The 20,685-nt window shown below is 36.5% G+C and overlaps 1 protein-coding gene across 2 annotated transcripts; it reads left to right on the top strand.

The window, feature by feature from the left end:
* Nucleotides 1–12,658: 12,658 nt before the first annotated feature.
* LOC129876080 (zinc finger protein GIS2) lies at nucleotides 12,659–19,172 on the top strand. Of its 2 annotated transcripts, none has more exons than XM_055951386.1 (4): nucleotides 12,659–12,787; nucleotides 16,470–16,679; nucleotides 17,480–17,578; nucleotides 18,441–19,172. In XM_055951386.1, exons 2-4 carry the CDS (start codon nucleotides 16,549–16,551, stop codon nucleotides 18,982–18,984), a joined length of 774 nt encoding a protein of 257 aa, XP_055807361.1. In that variant the 5' UTR covers nucleotides 12,659–12,787; nucleotides 16,470–16,548; the 3' UTR covers nucleotides 18,985–19,172. The 2 variants fall into 2 exon arrangements, with proteins under 2 accessions (XP_055807361.1, XP_055807360.1); XM_055951385.1 differs by having other exon boundaries at nucleotides 12,660–12,787; nucleotides 17,477–17,578.
* The last annotated feature ends 1,513 nt before the right edge of the window (nucleotides 19,173–20,685 follow it).

Raw genomic sequence — 20,685 nt, 5'->3', positions numbered from 1 at the left:
TGAGGGACCTAGTCAGACTGATAGGGGGAATGTAGTTGTGTTCATGGTATGTCTCAAAGCTATGTGACAAGGGGATCAACTACCTGTTTGCAGAAACATGAACACAAGTTCACCTAGTTTGTTATCATCAAAAAGGGGGGAAATGTTATATTTAGGTTTTGATGTATTAACAAACCATAGGACCTGGTAGAGAGACCTAATCCCATTAGTAATGTTTGTCCGAAACAAGAAAGTGCCTTATGAAGGACCTGGTAGTAGAAACATGACTTACAGGTTTGCATGGTTTGTCGTCATCAAAAAGGGGGAAATGTTGTATTAAGGTTTTGATGTATTAACAAACCATAGGACCTGGTCCCATGAGTAACGTTTGTCTGGAACAAGAAAATGGACTATAACTATAAAGTTGCAAAAGCTGCACAGGTAGGTAGACAAATCAGAGAGACTACAAAACATGGGACCTAATTGGGGGCCTGGTCCCATGAATGATGTGACCAGATGTAAAAGTTGCCACCACCTGCTGTGGTTAGTGGGCAGCAGGTGAAGGTCAGAGATGTCTAACCAATCAGAAGGTACTAGGTTGTTTCGTCCATATGCTAAATACTATCTTTAGTACATGGGACAACTTAGTTTTCACATATCACATTTACAAGGCAAAAGGAAACGACAGTGTGTGCTCAAAAGAAAGAATGCTTCCTCAAAGTCGGGGCCTTGATCAAGCTACTATTGAAGAATAGTTTTTAGGTTGTTGATTTATTGTAATGTTGAGTCTTGTGTGCTAAATATTGTAAAATCAGCTCCTATCATATAAAGAAATATTGATTATTTCTCTTTGTATTGTGTCATTGTTGCTTCTTTGCTAGAGTTAGCAGTAAAGTGGTTAGAAAAGTCTACATTAACCTAGGGGTGGTTGTGTAGTGGGAAATATTCTTATTGCTTAGTTTCCGAGTCATTGCTAGAGTTAGCCTTGATCGAAGTGTTAAAAGTCTACGTCAACTAGAGTGAGTTGGGGTAGTGGGCAATAGTCATATTGCTTAGGCTCGAAGTCTTGTGATAGGGTGTTGCAAGCATAGGGGTGAAGAGGATATGTATCTAGTTATGTAGGTTGTAATAGATCACTTTGCTCTTGCATTTAGTGAAGATTGGTTGAAAATTCTGTTGGACAGGTCATGGTTGTTTCTCTCTTGAGAAAAAAAAAATTCCACGTAAAACTATTGTCTTGTTCATTACTTGCATTTGCTGTTTATTTCTTGAGCATTTTGTTAACTGATTGTATCTAGGGACCTAGTCCCCTGGCTCGTGTGGTGGACGCATATATTATGTTAGAGGTCTTTAAATTCAATACACTAACTGAGGGTAGAAAAATAAAACATTTCTCTCTATAAGATTGACTTAGTTAAAATATAGTCATATTCACACACCAAAATACAGGAATACAATCTATGAATTCATCGAAATCATTGGACTCTAGTAGCACTATGGTAGAAGATGTTCGAGACATTCACTCCTTCAAGGAAATCCTCCTGGACAAGAATAGAAAACTCAATCAAGCAAACAAATAATACACCAAGAACAACATAAAAGGACTGGATCCTCCCCCTAACTCTATTCTTTTATCGAAAGAAGGAAAGCAAAGAACATACCAATCATTGAGCTTCTCCGTAATAATTTAATTATTTGGAAAGTGGTTATCACACGATTATTTGAAGATCAAATTGACGGACATGTGCAAACCTTCTGAGCCTCTCATCTTCATTGATCAAGGTTGCGATTACTATATAGCAAAGTTTCACCAAGTGAAAGATATGCATAGGAAATTCATGAAGAATCGTGGTTTGTAGCAAGAAACTCCTTTTTGTAAAAAAAAAATGGGAACCAAATTTCGTCCTTGAAGTATCCATGCTATCCCACACTGCTATTTGAATTCTGCTACTACAACTTTGAATAATTTTTTATGATAAATAAATATTAGAAAAAGTTGGAAAGAAGTTGGGAGCACTTATAAAATAGATACTTGCACTTCAATCGCAATAAGAGGTTGTTATACACTTATCTATACTCAAGTACCACTCAAGGTGATGATCAAAACGAAGGTCACAATTGGGTGCCACAAACAAAAGGTGGTCTATGGATGAAATAAAATATGAGACTAGGCCATATACACAAGAATTTCACTCACAACACAAAAATCCCCTACAATGAGCATATGGATTAAACATCCTATACACATGAATTGCACTTACAACATAAAAATTCCTCACAATGAGCATATGCCTTCAACATCCGATGTGAAAGTACTAATAGAAACTTGGCATGAGTATCTTTCCCAAGAAGAAAAAAATGCCTAAGTCCAATTGTCACTTGTCAAAGGTGAATAAAATGCACAAAAAATACAAGCAAGCACAGAAAAAATATATGACTCATAATTAGGTAAATTACTCGACACACCATCCCAAAATGAATAATTAGCGATGAACAGAAAAATTATCCAATGAAAGAAAATACAAAAGTGGACCTAGGAAATATAATTCAAAGCCCACCAACCAACTAATTGTGCATTAAATGGGAAAAATTTAATGACCCCTACCCCAGCCTCCCAAAAAAACTAATACAAGCAACCCTCAAATTTAAAAATAATTTGACAAATTACTTAAGGTTCATGCCCTAATACAGAAAAGCCCAGAGGGGCCAGACCAAACTAGCCACACTCCTCAAACAGAGTCTCTTATGAAAGCAAATGACTCCGCTTTTTATCATAATAATTCCTACTCTGAGAAAAATAATATCAAACTGGATAAATTAAAGTAATTATATTCATCGCATCAACTTACTCTTCCATTACTCCTTTTAGTAATGAAGGGCGTCAACAATTAAACACAGTCATCAACCCCACTCCAAGCTCCACTAGCCTCAAGAATATCAAAGCCCAACCCAACACCAACTATCAACTATAGGGGCAAGAAATCCAAAAAAGGAAGAATTGTCACTTCTTGCAACGTTGAGAAAGAGCAACCAGGAACTGGAATATATTTTGGCAATCTTTTGGGAGAAAAGCACCGAAGCTTTCGTTCAAAAAGCCTACTAGCATAACTATTATAATCTATTGTACTAGATAGATGACTATATACACCTTCAACATAAGGAATGAGAGGGAAGCAATCCCATAAGTTGTTGCCTCAATCTAGAGAGAGAATCAAAAAGGCCAATCCATATGAGGAAAGAGAAAGTCTTGCATGACCAACCACCAACTCAAAATAAATTTGATAAATTGCATCATTTGGGATGCGAGAAAGCCAATAACGCCAGTTTTCGATGCTAATGTGATGTCATGGTTAAGTTACTCGAGCCCTTAAAATAATTGAGTATAAATTAATTATTATCCAACGTGAATTTAGGTGATAAATTGATTAAAATATGCCAACTTTTTGACAAATGATGAAATGTGATAATCATAAATTCAGCTATTACGAAATTAATCGAGGACAAAGGGCTAAATACGTGAATTTAATTGATAAACGATCGATGCTAATCTCATTGCTAGAAAAAGCTAAACGTCATAAACTTATCAGATAAGCGAGGAGAAAGAATTAAGACAAGAAAATATGGAAAGACTATAAACATCACATAATCTAAATTAAACTACCACATACATAAACATCAAGCAAAATGAAAAATTATATACATTAGGGAGTAATCACTCAATCCCATGCAAAATCTCAAGAAGACTTTTAATTAAAGTCCAATAGTTATCGGGCATAAGTATATCATGTTGATCACTCCCTAATAAGAAAAAGAACAAATATGGAGGGGAGGATTTTTTTTTATCCTAACAGGATCACCCCATACAATTAAAATAATATTTTCCAACTGATTAAATATTGCTAGAGAGCACAGACTATCATTTCTCACTACCTATCTAAGTTGGTTGAATGAGAAAAGACTAATCATCCTAAACATGTCTATTTGTCCCAACATTATATCCAAGAGGCATTGAACTTCTTATTTGGTAAGATCTAGATAAAATAAAATTCCTAAGGGTATTAATTAGACACAAAATTAGTGATATACAAAATAATAAAGCCTTTGAGACAAGCAACACCTAATAATTTCATGTAAGCGATCACGTGATTGACATAATGAATGTTCATGTCAAAGGGTCTGAGGAAGCCAAATCTGTCTTGGCTTGTAACTGATAGGATTTTAGAAGGCAAATAGGCAGTTCACTATTTAACGAGTATGGTCGAATTAATTAAGTGTAAAACCTAAAGAAGCTAAATCAGGATAGAATATTTTTCATATATGTATCATATATTCTTGATTTTATTATTGTGTATTTTCTAATTCTACACCTTTAATTACTTGATAGGATTTATTAGTTGTACTGATATTGTGAGATCCTTTACCACATAATTCTTTTGTTTTAAACAACACATTGTATCAATGAAAGAAATACAAAACCTTTCTCCTGTGTACTCTGCTCCATTGTGGTATTAGAGCTATCAACACTCAAACAAGTATAGACTTGTAATCATCTTCCCATCTTATTCACCAAGTATTTTCCCCCTTCCTTTCTAAACCACCTAAAAATCAATGGTGGACTCATTGGTTTCAGACATCAATCAACAACGACCCAATAAACACTTCTTCCACAATTGTGAATGTTGCTGCAACCAAAACACATATCATTAACATCAACCCAATTGCACAACTTCCAATCAAACTCACTGGTGGTACAAACTTTGCAATATGGAAAGCTCAAATCCAAAAGGTCATGAATGGATTTGACTTAATGAGCTACCTCGATGGATTCATAACGCCGCCACCACATACCATTAAGCAAGACACACAAGATGTCATCAACCCAAACTTCAAAATATGATTTCAGCAAAATAATCTCATTTGCAACGCCTTAATGGCATCTGTTGATTCCACCATTGCACCATCAGTTCCCTTTGCTGAAACTTTAAAAGAAGCGAGGGATTATTTGCACACTACATATGCAAAAAAATCTCAAACCAAGATCTATAATCTTTAAGATGCAATGGTGAAAGTTCAGCGAGATCAAAAATTTGTCACCGATTATCTTAGGAAAATAAAAACTATCACTAATGAATTAGCTATTGCCGATGCTCGAACATCTAATGACAAGTTGGTTGTGAAAATTCTGAGTGACCTTGGAGCTGAATATGAGGCCCTAAGTATTGTTATTCGTTTAAAAGATTCTCTTATCTCATCTATAAGAAATTAGTACACAAGCTCACAGATCATGAACTTTATCTAAAGCAAGTTGAAAAGAAGCAATCACCAACTCCAATCACTGCTCAAGTTGCAAAGGAAACAACTAATCACAATAACAATAGCAACAGGCAAACTCCCCGCTGGTCTGATCAACCTCAATGGCGTTCACAAACTACTCCTTCTGGAATGCAGCAATGGCGTACCCAACACACTCAAAGCAATGGCAAGTTCTCCCAGCCATGGCATCCCTCCATCCCTTTGCATGCCAAAATGCAAACCCGATGTCAGTTATGTGAAAAATTTGGCCATACTGCAAATGTTTGTCGTTCCAAGTCGCATAACCGTTTTGACACTAAGGCTATGTTTGCTGCTCGATCTTCTTCCAATACTGCTCCATGGTTTTGGATTACAGTGCCTCACATTATTTTACTGCTGATTTTCAAATATTTCCTCCCCATATGAATATGCGGTCCAAATCATATAATGACTTTTCCTATTATTCAAAGAAGTCCACTTCCAATGATCCAAACTTGTCTTTTCGTACAAATGACTCTACTATACAAGCAATAGTTGTGAGCCCTTTGTCAGAACTTTCAGCAATCCGATAAAATCAGGTAACTTCCTTTCCTCTAGATAATTCCTTTTTTACTGTTGAATCATTCACAACTCCCCCTTCTAATTTCCTTTCCCAACTGCAGTAATCAACACACTTAACCTTCATTATTCAAAATTAACCAGCCTTTACCACTACGATGCCCCGTCTCCCGCTCCCAACATCAAATCACAAAGCCTAATCCAAAGAATGCACCCATGACCACCCTTACATCTCAAATACCATCAGTCACAGTTAAACAAGCTTGCAAGGATCCATAATGGATATAAGCTATGCAAAGTAAATTTGACACTCTCATGAGCAAAAAAACATGGAACCTTATTCCCCATCTGATCACCAAAATATTGTAAAGAATATATGGATTTTTAGAATCAAGCTCAAATCTGATGGATCGATTGAACGGTACAAGTCTCGCCTTGTTGTGAAAGATTTCACTAAAGACTTGGAATTGATTATGCTGATACTATTGGTCCAGTTTTCAACCAACAACCATTCGAATAGTACTTGCCATCGCTACACAAAACAAGTGGCTGCTTCATCAACTAAACATAAACAATGCTTTTCTACAAGTTACTCTAACTGAGGAAGTCTTTATGAAATAACTGAGAGGTTTTGAGAATCCTGAATACCCAAATTATGTATGAAAACTAAACAAAGTCATCTATGGTATAAAACAGGCACCCTATGGTTGGTACACTGAGCTAACAAAATTTCTCATTACTGCTGGTTTTTGCAAGACTTATTCTGATCACTCTTTATTCACCTTACACTCTCATAAAATCGTCATTTTCTTGCTTGTATATGTATATGCCATTGTTATTATAGGCAATAACTTGCAAACTATTAACAACATTAAGAGCGACTCTCTAACTACTTTTCACTCAAAGACCTCGGACCCCTACATTTTTTCCTGGGCATTGAAGTCCTTCCATAATTAGCTGGACTATTTCTTTCTCAAACTAAGTACATAATGGACATCTTGCAGGGGTTCTCTATGTAGGACTGCCAGGGTGTCTCTACACCTCTATCCACCATGAGTTCACTCCGGTTGAATGATGGCTCATCTCCTACAAATGCAAAACAATATAGAAGTGCAATTGGCAAACTTTAATATCTTGCATTTACTAGATCGGACATAAGCTTTGTTGTTAATAAGCTCTCGCAAGTTATGCATCAACTATCTCACACACTGACAAGTAGTGAAGCATCTCCTACGTTATCTTAAATAAACTATCCATCATGGGCTGTTTTTTCTCCATGGATCTAATGCTACCCTTCATGTTTACATAGACGCCAATTAGGCAGTGGACAACGATGATCGTACCTCTACTTCTGCTTATGTTATCTATCTTGGCTTAACACCAATCAGTTGGTCATCGAAGAAATAGAGAACAGTCGTCCAATTTTCAACTGAGGCCGAATATCACGTGGTTGCTCATGCCATTGATGAGACAAATTGGCCTACCAATCTTCTCAAAGAGCTTCTTATCTCTCTTGATAATGCACCAACTATCTACTGCAACAACATTGACACTACCTATTTGTGCTAAATCCAGTTTTTCACAATAGAATAAAACACGTAGCCATCGATTTTTATTTTATCATGGACCAAGTTCAACGTCAACAGCTCTGCATAATGCATATTCATTCAGTTGACCTATTTATAAAATTCTTATCCGAAGCACAAACTCAATGGGCTATCTCCAAGTTAGCGGTTGTTCCATCACCTCTTAACTTGCGGGAGCATAAAGAAGTTAAATCAAGATAGAATATTTTCATATCTGTATCATATATTCTTGATTTCATTATTGTATATATTTTGATTCTGCACCAGTAGGATTCATTAGTTGTACTGATATTGTGGAATTTTTTACCACATAATTCTTTTGTATTTAAACAACACATTATATCAATGAAAAACATACAAAATCTTTCTCTTGTGTACTCTGCTCTATTAAGACCACAAAAGTTTATTAAAAATAATCAAGTTTTTATGCTATTCCAAACTAGTTAAAGAAAGAAAATCAATTACAAGATTGCAAAAACAATTAAAGAAATAAAGGAAAAAAGTAAGAGAATACAAACCGTAAAAGATTTTTTCCTTAACTTAATTGATCAAGATTTTTTTTTTACATATAATCAGTTAGATTTTCACTCAGAATAACAAAGTCTTGAGCTGTCATACGGCTTAAGGCCAATTAGACAAACACTAGGATCTCATATTACAATTACTGCATCTTTTTGATGCAATTTTTAGCATCAACATGTCGTATTAATTTTTGCTCTGAGGTGATACTTTTTGGGGAGCTTGGGTGAGATACTTGGGATTCAAGTGGATGTTATACTCCCTTTATCTTTACTTTTTTGTCTTTATTATTTCAGACAATTATAGTTTTTGAGATAGTTGTTTTCAATTAGATGCTCTTGTAACATTAGGTCCTGTGTATATTTTGTTATTTTCACACTTCTATTTTATTTATGAAAATTGAATTTTGAAGCTTGCTTCAACTATTTTTAATTACTTCAAAGTAGTGACTTAGATATTTTATTGGGTGAAATGTTGGCTTACTTACCAGCAAGTTAGTATACGTGTCATCATAATCTTGAATTTTGGGACATGACATGCACTATCCAGCAACAAATTCACATACCTGCAACTCTCAGGGAACACATACAAGACAATAGTAGTAGCTATTATAACCTGCAGAATTACTTGCCTGTGTGTTTTTCTGTTTGTTGGTGCAGGGTGATTTGTACCAAGTGGACATGTCCAAACACCTCCAAACTTTGCAAGATTGCAGAAACTACTATTTTGACAAGGCCCAAGAAGTTTCAGCTCAAAAGGATAATTGGAGACACTAGGCGAGCGACCTTGAAACAACCAACTGTCTTAAGCCTAAAGAGAGAGAAACTTGCTAGTTGGAATCTCCAGCTTGGGAGTCAGGCCTTCAAAATTTGCAGGGATAAAGACAAGGCCATATATGCAAACCTCATGAAGTTTCAGGTCAAACGGATAAGTGGAAACGTTAGTCGAGCGACTTGGAAAAAGATAGTAGCTTCCAAAGCTATTACTGAGGTCCACTCTTTATTGCTAGTCTGTGTATATTATGCTTTTCCTTGGTTGGTTTGCTGTATTATTGCAGGTGTCTGGAGTAATATATCAGCATCCTTCAACAACAAATACATAGACAAGAGCACAAAAACAACTTCCAAACACCCTGCAACCTCTAAGCCTCAGCAGGGCAGCAGGTGCAGGGTAAGGAGTAACTTGTGGACCTGTCCAAAGGCTCCCAAACTTTGCAGGAATGCAACATATATTAATTTGATAAGGCCCAAGAAATTTCAACCCAAACGGATAATTGGAGACGTTAGGCGAGCGAGCTTGAAACAATCAGCTGTCTTAACCTTAAAAAGGAAGAATTTTGCTAAATGGAAGCTCCAACTTGGGAAATAAGCCTTCAAACTTTGCATGGCTAAAGGAAAGGATATATATGCAAACTCCAGAAAGTTTCAGCTCAAACGGATAAGTGGAGACGTTAGTCGAGCGACATGGAAAATGCTAACAGGCTCCAAATTTCTCTTTGAGATCCATTCTTTTATATTAACCTGTACAGGTCTTTGCTTGTCCTTGGTTATTTGCTGTGTATTTGCAGGTTGTTGGAGATATACACCAACATGCTTTAACAACAAATACATAGAGGACAACACCTGCAGCAGCTCAACACCTGCAGCAACTCAACACCTGCAACACCTGCAGCAGCTCAGCACCTGCTTGCTTTGTTGCTTGTCTTTGGTTGACAGTTTTTGTTTAGAACCTCATTGGCACTGCTATGAGGGCTGCAGTAACCTGAGGCTTATATGGAGAAGCACACTCAGCTTGCCAACCACACTCTCTATTATCATCACACCCCAGTAACAACTCCACCAACCTGCAGCACACAAGAAACATGGTTACAGCAGCTTGCAGATTTCTTTGGCTGTGTGGTTTGTTGGTTTTGTTTGTCTGTGCAGGTACTCCAAGAATTTGAACCACTTCAAAACAAAGACCAACAAGCAGCCTAATTACAATGGCAGCAACAAGGAGCTGCACACAAACCTGCACCAGCCTATTCAACTCCCACAATTGCTTGCCTTCTTGTTAGTTACTAATGCAGCACAGCAGCAGCAGTATGCAGCATATGCAGCACATAATGAGCATCTACAAGTCACTAGTACCTGGTACAGCAGCATCCAGAAGTGTCTGCTTGTGAATTTTTTTGGTTTTGTTTACCTGTGTAGGTATCCCAAGGAATTGACCACCATCCAAAAGAACCTGTAGGAGCCTGTGCATCTATCCTCCTTGTTTGTCTTCTTGTCACTTGTCTTTACAGGTTCAACTTACTTCAACAAAAGAGAAACAACAACCTGGCATGCTAGGACTTCACCAAATAGTCAGACTCTCATTCATGCCAACACCCTCCCTGTAACATCTGTAACTAAGCTGCAGCAGCCCCATTGCATTTGTTATGTGCAGGCACATAAAATACCTTCAAAGGAGCTGCTCATCTATCCATTGAAGGCAACAAGAAGCTGCCTACAGGTGGCAACTTTAAGTTCATTAAGTATAGGATTAATGATGAGCTTTGGTACACCAAATGAGCTCCAACAATCTGCAGTACATAAGGAGCACTTACAAGTCCAAAATGCAAGCTCCAGCAACCTGCAGATTGACAGGTTTGTCTGCTTTCATTTTAGTTGCTTGTGCAGGTATACTAAAGAACTCCTACACATGGAAGCTGCTGAAATGACATACTGCAACAACCAACAACATCAAACAACATATGGGAGACTCTCAATATTGCAAATACAGAATTTAAGGAAGCCAGCTGCAACAGAGGATTGGCACCACAGTCAGAACTGTTGGACCTGCTCTTGGAATTGTGTGTTTGCTTGTTTGTTTGCTTGTTTGTTTGTGCAGGTTGTTGGAGATACAGGCAACAGTGGAACTAAGATGGAACTCCAACAACCTCAGAGACAACATCCAAGAACCAACAACACTATCATGAGTAGCTGTAACATGTTACATCTCCATCAACTTCATATACATACTGTGGGAACACAACACCAAACAACTGCTCAACCACACACCAAACAACAATTCAACCACAGAGCTAAAGCTGAAGGTGCAGACTTGAAAGATGAAGTTCAACAGCATCAGCAACAACAGATTCTCCACAAAAACTCCAAGGCTGTTGGCTACTATAGTTCCATATACTTCCTCTCCTTTCAGCCTCCTTAGCTGGTAATCATGATACAAAGGCACACTTCACCTGGACCTATTTGGTACGACAAGACTAAAAAGAGCAAAGATGAAAAGAATTTCCCAGCCCATGCGAGATAGAAGTTTCGTATACTTGTTCTTCTTCAATGAAGCTATGTCTGGTATGTAGCATAGTTGGAATAGGACTAGTGTAGGTTACTTTCCGTTTTCTCATGGAAGGGGAGAGTCTCCCTCATTTATGCTTTCATAGTTGAATTGTACCGGGAGGAGTCCTCTCACAGGTTTACTGCTTTCTAGTTATAGTTAGTCTCTTTTTGTATCGGGGATGAGTTAGCCGACCTTAATAGGTTAGCCGACTTATGAACCACCATAGGATCGGAGGTAAGGTTTATGTCCCCCTCCTTGTATTTTTATTTTGATTATTTATATTAAGGTTTGGGGGTGTTGCTTAACCCCTGACTGTGCACGAGAGGTGGGAGCCTCGTGTAGGGTCTGTTCCAAAAAAAAAAAAAAAAAAAAAAAGAAAAAAGACATGCACTATTTTTTTTGTATGTTTTTTTTATGATTTTTCTTATTTTATATTTTATATGAATTTTTGATTGTTGTGAGTTTGTAGTTTTTTTTTGTTCAAAATAGTAATTTATAACTTTATTAGAAATCTGCTAACTACTAATCATACGTTTCCCCTTGTAAAATTAATTACATGTCTGGATAAATATAAGTATAGATATATCGTAAAATACCTTTTCTATCTATATTATATATAATAAAATTATTAATATCTTATCATTTTTTATAATTGCGCGAATCAAAAAAAAATTTACTAATAAATTTATAATTTAATATTCCATAAAATGTCCGAACATAACTTCAATAGATATAAGTTCAATTATTAAAGGTTAAAAATTAGAACAATCCATTTAAAAGACACTAATTAAAGATAAAGCTCATTTAAAAGGCATATTAATTGAGATAGGCCACATGTCAACCTTGTATATGGCCCAAAAAGATATGAGTCGGTAGCCCAAGCAAAACGGGACACCTAAATGTGACAAAAGAAAAGCTAAAGGGTATATTGGGAAAAAAAAAGAAAAAGCTTTACACCTTGTTTGGATGGTTGTATTCTATTATGTTGCTAGTTTAAATACAATGTTTATTTTAATTGTTATCTAAATTTCATTTATTGTATCGTTTAAATTCATCATTAGGTGATGACGGAAAGTCCATTTTTGTGTAACGACTAATTTGATGTAATTGCATCGTTACCTTAATATTCCCTCCTTATTTTGTTTTTATTTATTATTTTTTAATAAGCTTATTTCATTTTTTACTCTTTCTTTTTATAATAACTCTATTCCATATTCTATTTTTCTTGTAGGTTTATTATTCAGACTATTGATGTCATATTATATAACAATACAGAATAATAATATTTATCCAAATATTACATTCATTAAACCATTGCATTTCGATATAATACAATATAATACAATATAATACAATATGTATGAAACAATACTAAGAAGCATCCAAACAAAGTGTGGAAGTCGTGTAGCTTATTTCCTTGGTCTCGCCTTATCTATTGCTTCTACTTGTTCCTCTATTTCTCTCTCTGTGTATGTATTTTGCAGTATCCCAAAATTCTAACCCTAAGCGCCGGATCTAGAGCGCTGTTTCAGGTTCGTCCTCTCTCGCTCTCTCTGTCTACTTCTATCATTACCTTTGGCGTTTATTTTTTAATCTTTAATATATCTTCTCTGCTAAAGCTATTTCCATTTCTATCTCCCCTAATTTGAAATGAAATGGAGTAGAATTGGTATGAGGATTCAGATCAACTAGTTCGGATTAAAGATTACTTGGTTGATTGGTTTAGGTGTCATTTGCGGAGTGGTTCTTAGCTCGTTTTTTCTGGGTCATCTTGGAACGCTAATCTGGATTCGAGTACTTTAGCACCTTGAACCATATCTTTATACACAATTGTTTGTTACATTTCTTCTGATATTTGTTATAGTTTTGCGTTTTTTGTGAGCTTTTAGTGATCGGTCTTGCATAGTGTTTTTCTATCTTAAATTTTATGGGAAACAACTAAGAAGTACTGTTATAAATTGGGGAAGAAGCTGAATGGTGCGTACAAGTGCTTTCCTTGTTTCTTTTTTTGAATAGGTACAAAATAGTAAAGGTTAATGAGAGTGCGAGAAGCTGAAAGAATTTTGTGTTCTAATGCGTGGATCATTGCTCTCTGTCTACTAAGGGTTGGTGGGTGGTGATGAGTTGTTTTACCATTCTGCCTATGGATTCCAATTCATTTCTTGGTGAATGAAATTGAAGATGTCTGAACATTTTTATCCTTCCCGTCCCCAAACCCCCCCAAAAAAAAGAAAAGAAAAAGAAGGGGAACGTTTGCAGCTGAAGGTGATTGAAGGCTGAAATAGAATCTAAAATCCCATTTAATTTTTCTGACCTGGCGAACTGGAAATGCAAAAACGTTGTTTTTCTCTGTTGTTCATTTTCTAGGGGAAGGGCAGTGGCGGAGAGGGGGTTTCCATCAAGGGGTTCAAAAAAATAAGTAAGCACACTAATAGTATCCACAAATAAGCGGTTCAGGTTATATGAACAGGTCAGATCCGATATATGCAACTAGATAAAATTCAACTCTACCTCAACATGAACAATAAGACGCCGGAAGTTAAAAAATCATATTTCGATTTCTAATTTTTTTTAGGCCCTATTGATTATGGAAACAATGACAAAAAGAGGATGGAGGATCAAATGAGCGCAAAATGATTTAATTACCATGAATATGAGGCTAGGAAAAAGTATAAGCAGCAGCAGCAAGCTAAAATATGGAATAAGAGAGGTTGCTACCTAGACTCGAACCCGCAAAGCTGAGGAGAATATGCGAAATCTTTGAACCTGCTTACCATTAAACCAAGCCTTTTGCTTATGCTGAGGGGGTCCATAATTAAGTATATTAACATAAATCAAAAAATTTATCCCATATATACAGTGTAATTTTTCGACGAAGGGGGTTCGAACTCCCTGGACTCCATGTGGCTCCGCCACGGAGGATGGGGGCTGGAATAAAATTGCAGAGTATATCTTTTGCTCAGTGGGTTATGGTGCATTATGGGTCATTGGGGTCCATAATTAAGTATATTAACATAAATCAAAAAATTTATCCCATATATACAGTGTAATTTTTCGACGAAGGGGGTTCGAACTCCCTGGACTCCATGTGGCTCCGCCACGGAGGATGGGGGCTGGAATAAAATTGCAGAGTATATCTTTTGCTCAGTGGGTTATGGTGCATTATGGGTCATTGGGTGCAATTGGTGTGAATGTACTGATAGATTATAATAAGGAGGAATGGTTAAACGAGGATTGAAGATGATAACATGTGGAAAGGATGTAACTGGGGCTTCACTGGGAAGTCATTGATTATATGCAAGATGAAAATGCTTTACTACTTGTAGCTGGGACCATGGGTTAGATTACCATGAACCTTCCCCGATTCAAAAAAGTCCCTTAACTTTTTTAAAGTTAAAGATATGTACTGCCTCTGTCCCATTTTATGTTGCACCCTTTCCTTTTTAGTCTGTCCGAAAAAGATTGTCACCTTACTATAATTAGAAACAATTTAACTTTAAAATTTCCCTTTTACCCTTAATGAAATGATTTAACTTTAAAATTTCCCTTTTAGACCCTAAGTTTCAAAAGTTTTTCTTTTCTTCCTTAAACATTGTGCCAAGTAAACGGTGCCACATAAAATGGGAGGCGGGAGTATGTATTTACTCTGTAATACGTTGAACATTTTTTGCAGTCCAACAAATTCATTTTTTGCTTAAAAGTTTTTGGATACATGTTATTATACCTTATGCACTTATACTGGTTAAGTCAAGGTGTTGTCTGTTGTCTCTTTGAAGTGAGATCGGGTAGGGTGTATGGCAGATTTATAAGACTATGGTAACCTTTGTTTATTATCAATAGAAGAAAATTATTAGGGTGAGAATGGTGCTGTTGCAGATGGTTGATTTGTAAGCTTTTATATGTTAAGATGTAGATCTGTATACTTCTCTGAGGCCTCTATGGTGAAGTGCGCAGAGTGTCTTGATGCCTGCTTTTAGCAGTGGTCCTTTCTACCATTAGCTCTCCGTGAATGATATAAGCTTAACTTGGGCTGATATTTTTAAATTTTAGTACTTGGTGAGAAAGACGAACCAGCAGATTTTTTATCTGAAAAAGGCAAAACCTATTAGATAAAAACTAATATTCTCTCGTTTCAATTTATGTGTCTTACTTTCTTTTTTAGTCTGTATAAAAAAGACTGCCACCTTTCTATATTTCGTAACTTTTTAATTTCAACATTCCCATTTTATCCTTAATCCCTAATAGGAATGGAAGTTTAATACCATAAGATTCAAAATATGTCTTTTTATGTTATACACGTTTAGTTTAAGACCACAAGATTCAAAAGTCTTCTTTACATTGTTAAACTTCTTACTTTATGCCTAGTCAAACTAAGACACATTTTTGTGATCAAGTAAAAGATTTCATTGATAGTAACTAGGCCATCTTGGCAATATACAAGAAATACTCCAAAAAAGGAGAAACCTACAAAATATGGTTCTCTCCAAAAGCCACCCAATCCTCTATACAAATAGGAACTACATGATGTAACCAAAAGAAAACTAGGGATTGAAGGGTTATATAGAAAATAAACGAATTTCACGAGCTATTCATTTGGTACTGGGGTTTGGCACGACATCGAATCTCTTGATATTATCACCAATCTAAGGGCCCATATATGGAAAAATATGCTTCTGTTTTAAATTTTGCGAGACACATGTTGTTGCTTGTCTTTGTTGCAGCTGGAACAGAGGGAATATGACATTTGATTTATTAAAGAGAAGGAAAATGGCATTTGATTCAGAAAATAAAAATCTGGTTCATAACTCTAATTTCTTCAATATATTATTGAATTTAACTTGTTTATACTCCAAAACTAGTTGCTGTTTCTTGTAAAAGATTTTGCTTCTATCTTCAGTTATTTGAGCTTTCTGTCAGCTAGGGAAACCATCTCCGTATGTCTTTGAAGTTGGGACTCAATTGTCAGCTGTTGTAGATAACTAGTGGTTAATAATTATGTTCTGGTTCTGGCATGTGTTAGTCACAGTAGGCATACACTATACTTAGGAGGATGTAGCTGGAGATGATGTTTCCTGAATCAACAAGCTTTTGGTGCTTGTATATTGAATAATATCTCTGTAGTGGTGTTTGGATTTGGTATTTAAAATCAAAGGAGTACAGTAAAAAGGTTTATTTGGACTGATGTGGTCTTGGATGTGTGGTTGTGGTGGACAGGGAGGAGGCAGCAGCTGGGTGGTGGTGTGGTGATATTTTAGCTGGTCGTTTTTGGTGGTTTATTTGTGGTTGTTTGAATATGAAATCTGGCAGCAGAAGCCGAAGCAGGAGCAGAAGCAGAAGCAGGAGCCCAATGGATCGCAAAATCCGCACACAGCGGTTCTCCTACCGTGATGCACCATATAGACGGGAGCCACGTCGGGGTTTCAGGTTCTCTGGTTTTAGTCATTTGTATGTTTAGCTATTCTCATTCCAGCACCTGTTGGCTGGAAGTAAAGAGATATGGATCTGTTCGGCTTGGAATGGAGGCTAAATACTATATTGCATGGATGGGTGTTTCGATATGCATGTTTGGAGCGTTGAACTGAATTTACACTTCTGTTCGCAGATATTTTCCTGTGATTGCACTGCTACCTTCTCCTAAAAAGGGGGAAGGGGGTAATGCTGTTCCGTAATTGTTAGACTAATAATTAGTATACACTTGACGTGGCTGTTTGGAAGCTGATATGGCAGTCCAATTTAGACTTCCGCAAGACTCAAATGTTCAAGTGTGAAGTTGGGACAATCAGTATCCGTTGACTGATTAGTGCTTCTTGTTACTATACCCTGACTGATTGTGCTCAACTTTTTACCTTGTTTATATTTTTTGATCAGTTAAAGTGGATTTTGTTCAATAATGTGGTTTCTCATTTTAAAAGTATGTTCTTTTTATAGTACAACTTTTACTTTGTTTTACTAGTGAAGTTAGGGATCTTATGTAGCTAGAGTCTAAACAAATTTAGTCCTTTGACCTCATACCTTAAGTTTCATTTGCATATGCTCCTCCAATGAGTTTGAAAGAAACATGGAAACAAAATATATTATAATACGCCGATTTCTTGGAGTGTACTATTTTACCTGCTCTTTGACTCTCGCTAACATTCGGATTATATAATTTTTGTCTCTTTGGTGGACATATTTCTTCTTTTTTCTCATGGTTTCTGTCATTACTTTTTTATTTTTTTTAGCAGTCAGAGTCAGAGCAGTCTCTGCAAGAACTGCAAACGGCCTGGCCATTTTGCTCGGGAATGCCCTAATGTTGCCATATGTCACAATTGTGGTCTCCCAGGGTAAGTATTGGAATATTCTGAGTTAATTAACTACTTGTTACCATGGAAAGCTTAAGAATTACAATTGCATTTACTTGATGTACTCTGGAGAAACTGTTGTGCAACAGTTTAAAATTGGACCACAAAGGCTGCTAATGATGATGTTATATTGCCTTTCTGTATTGCTTGCACATCATCCCATTTGTTTACATCTCTTCCTGCCTGTATACAGCTGTCGGATCTTGATATCTGATACAGGTAACTAAGGGGCAAGATATACCCTGATATCCTTTTTAGGGCAGCACACTGCATAGTCTTAAATTACAGGTAACCAAGGGCGGAAGATATCCTGAAATTGAGTTGAAACTTGAGACATTCACATTGTAAGGAAGCAACATGTAGAAATGAGATAATACTATGTAATTTGTAGTACTTAGCTTTTAAAATACCCAAACAATATCAAATTGATCAAGTATTTAAGAACTGCCAGTACATACTAATTGCTTAGCACTAATATAACATTAAACACCAAGCAAACACAAGATTGTTTACGTAATAACCAACAATATCCAGACTTGAGCTTGAGTGTTGTCTTAAAGGGAATGGGGATACATACTGCTGATATTTACTAGTTGCTTGATAAACTGAAAAGGAATGGAGACACATACTGCTGATATTTACAAGTTGGTTGATAAAATGACTTCTTTCTTTGGCTTTTCTAATACGTGTATTATTTATTCATTCATTCACTTTTTTTCGAGGTGTATTTATTTTATTTTATCATCGCTCTCAGTCATGCTTGTTCATGGTGTCCGTAAGGTTGTTAAAACAAGTGATATTTATTACTCCTTTAATTTTGATTTTGCCTCCAATATTTGAACAGACATATTGCCTCGGAGTGTACCACAAAATCTCTTTGTTGGAATTGTCGAGAACCAGGCCATATGGCTGGCAATTGTCCAAATGAAGGAATCTGCCACACCTGTGGTAAGGCAGGACATCGAGCTAGAGACTGCACGGCTCCTCCACTTCCTCCTGGTGACCTGAAGCTGTGCAATAACTGCTTCAAGCAAGGCCACATTGCAGTCGACTGCACCAATGACAAGGCGTGCAAAAATTGTAGGAAGACTGGTCACCTGGCACGTGATTGTCAAAATGATCCTGTGTGCAATTTATGTAATATATCCGGTCATCTGGCTAGAGATTGCCCCAAGGCTGGTGCTTTTGAAGAGAGGGGTGGTGGATTCCGTCATATGGGTGGAGGTGGAGGATATCGGGACATTGTATGCCGAAACTGCCAGCAAGTAGGCCATATGAGTCGAGATTGCATGGCACTGCTGATCTGTCACAACTGTGGGGGAAGAGGACACCAAGCATATGAGTGTCCCTCTGGAAGGTTTATGGACCGTTTTCCCAGGAGGTACTGAGAGATGAAAGCCATGCCATATCAATAGGGTGACTACTGATGACATGTTCTGCTCACCTCTTTGAATTGAGATTGACATTTTTTTTTGTAGAAAATATTGGATTTCGGAATTAGTTGCTTTAGTGTGCGTCTTTTCATCTTTTGAATGGATATGATGAGATTGTTATTTAAGAACATGGATTGTGACTATTGTGAGGTATTTGCATTTTATTTGGTGATTCTGCTAGCTGATGGGAAGGATGACAGCATCCATATATTGGTTTGTCTTGGTATTTGTTCTGTTGATTTTTACGTCTGACAGCCCTGACGTTAGGCTCTTGCTGGTTAAGTACTTGGTGATAGTTATTCTTTGAGTGATTTGCTGGTGACCTAGTTGGAGGTTTACTGCTTATTCACTTAAGAGTGCTCTCTGCGTCATGGTAGAATCTCTTCTGGGCAATTTCTAATACGTAGCGATATGTCTAGTCCCAGCGATATTCCTTTAATTGATGTGCTGGGGACGTGATTTTACCCAAGTATTCTTCTAATTATCAACACTCTTTGTTTCAATTGGTCATCCCTAATGCACAAACTCCTGTTATGACTTGTGAGTTCTGGAACTAAGATTGAATACCCAACAAAAACTTAGCTGTTTCTGTTTTCTGCGAATCTTTGTCCTCAGCAATTTAACTTACCATCAATTATCAATCTATGGGAGGTTATCTTGTTAGTGATTCAGACGAAGGTTATTAGCTGTTGAGAGTAAATTATACTCCATCCGTTTCAAAAAGAATGATCTGGTTTGACTTGATACGGATTTTAAAAAATAAAGAAGATTTTTCAGTCTTATGGTCGTAAATTAAAATTATGTCAAATATACAAAAATGTTTTTTAATCTTGTGGCTTGAAACATGCCACGTGGAAAGGTGTTACCAAAAAAAAGAAAGGAGTCATTATTTTTAAACAGACTAAAAATAAAAGGAGGTCATTCTTTTTGAAACGGAGGAAGTACAGATAATCATTATAGATGAAAGGAAAGAGGAACAAAGTGAAGATGGCTGTTTGGATTAGCTGGATTTAAGTAGGTTTTATGCAGCAAGTGTTGGAACTGTTCGAAGTTAAAGAAAGTTATGGATGTATCTGATGAAAAGTGCTTTTAAGCCTATTTGTCCAACTTTAAACCAATTCAAACGAATTGGTTAAGCAAAGCTAATACAATTTTCTTACCCTAGAAAACAATAAAGATGTTATTGGGTCTAAAGATATTCTGAAATTTAGTGACGGATCTAGAATTTTCGAGACATGAATTTATTGAGGAAATGAATTTTAAAATGTATATCTTTCTCTAGCTATACTTGTTTTTAACATAAATACAAATTTAACATTGAAAAACTGAATTTTACCGAACCCTAGTTAAATTAGCCATTGCTTAATGGTTGAAACAGAAAAAAAGTTACCATGACCATTGATTACTGCCAACACAGCGCAGGGCGTGACGGTCTAATGGACTGCTAATCAGAGCCTCACGTTTGGGCACTGGTGCTGATTTGAGCAAACAAACTTAATTGTACTAGTCATCATGAATTGTTATGTCACTTTCAACTGTCAAATAGCTCCAAATAAAGCAAGCAAAAAATAAAATAATTAGGTCTAAAAATTTGAAACACTAATAATAATAATGAAAAAACCCGACAGACAAGGTGGGTCAAAAAATCGAGAGAAA

The sequence above is a fragment of the Solanum dulcamara genome, chromosome 12, assembly GCF_947179165.1.
Source record: "Solanum dulcamara chromosome 12, daSolDulc1.2, whole genome shotgun sequence".
Lineage (NCBI taxonomy): Eukaryota > Viridiplantae > Streptophyta > Magnoliopsida > Solanales > Solanaceae > Solanum > Solanum dulcamara.
This window is presented reverse-complemented; position numbering and strand designations above follow the sequence as displayed.

What these genes read in the sequence shown, in the direction of transcription:
- LOC129876080 (XM_055951385.1), top strand. Translation starts at nt 16,549, where the DNA reads ATGAAATCTGGCAGCAGAAGCCGAAGCAGGAGCAGAAGCAGAAGCAGG. An exon ending in GAGCCACGTCGGGGTTTCAG is followed by an intron (nt 16,680 to 17,476) that starts GTTCTCTGGTTT and finishes TATTTTTTTTAG; the next exon opens with CAGTCAGAGTCAGAGCAGTC. An exon ending in CACAATTGTGGTCTCCCAGG is followed by an intron (nt 17,579 to 18,440) that starts GTAAGTATTGGA and finishes ATATTTGAACAG; the next exon opens with ACATATTGCCTCGGAGTGTA.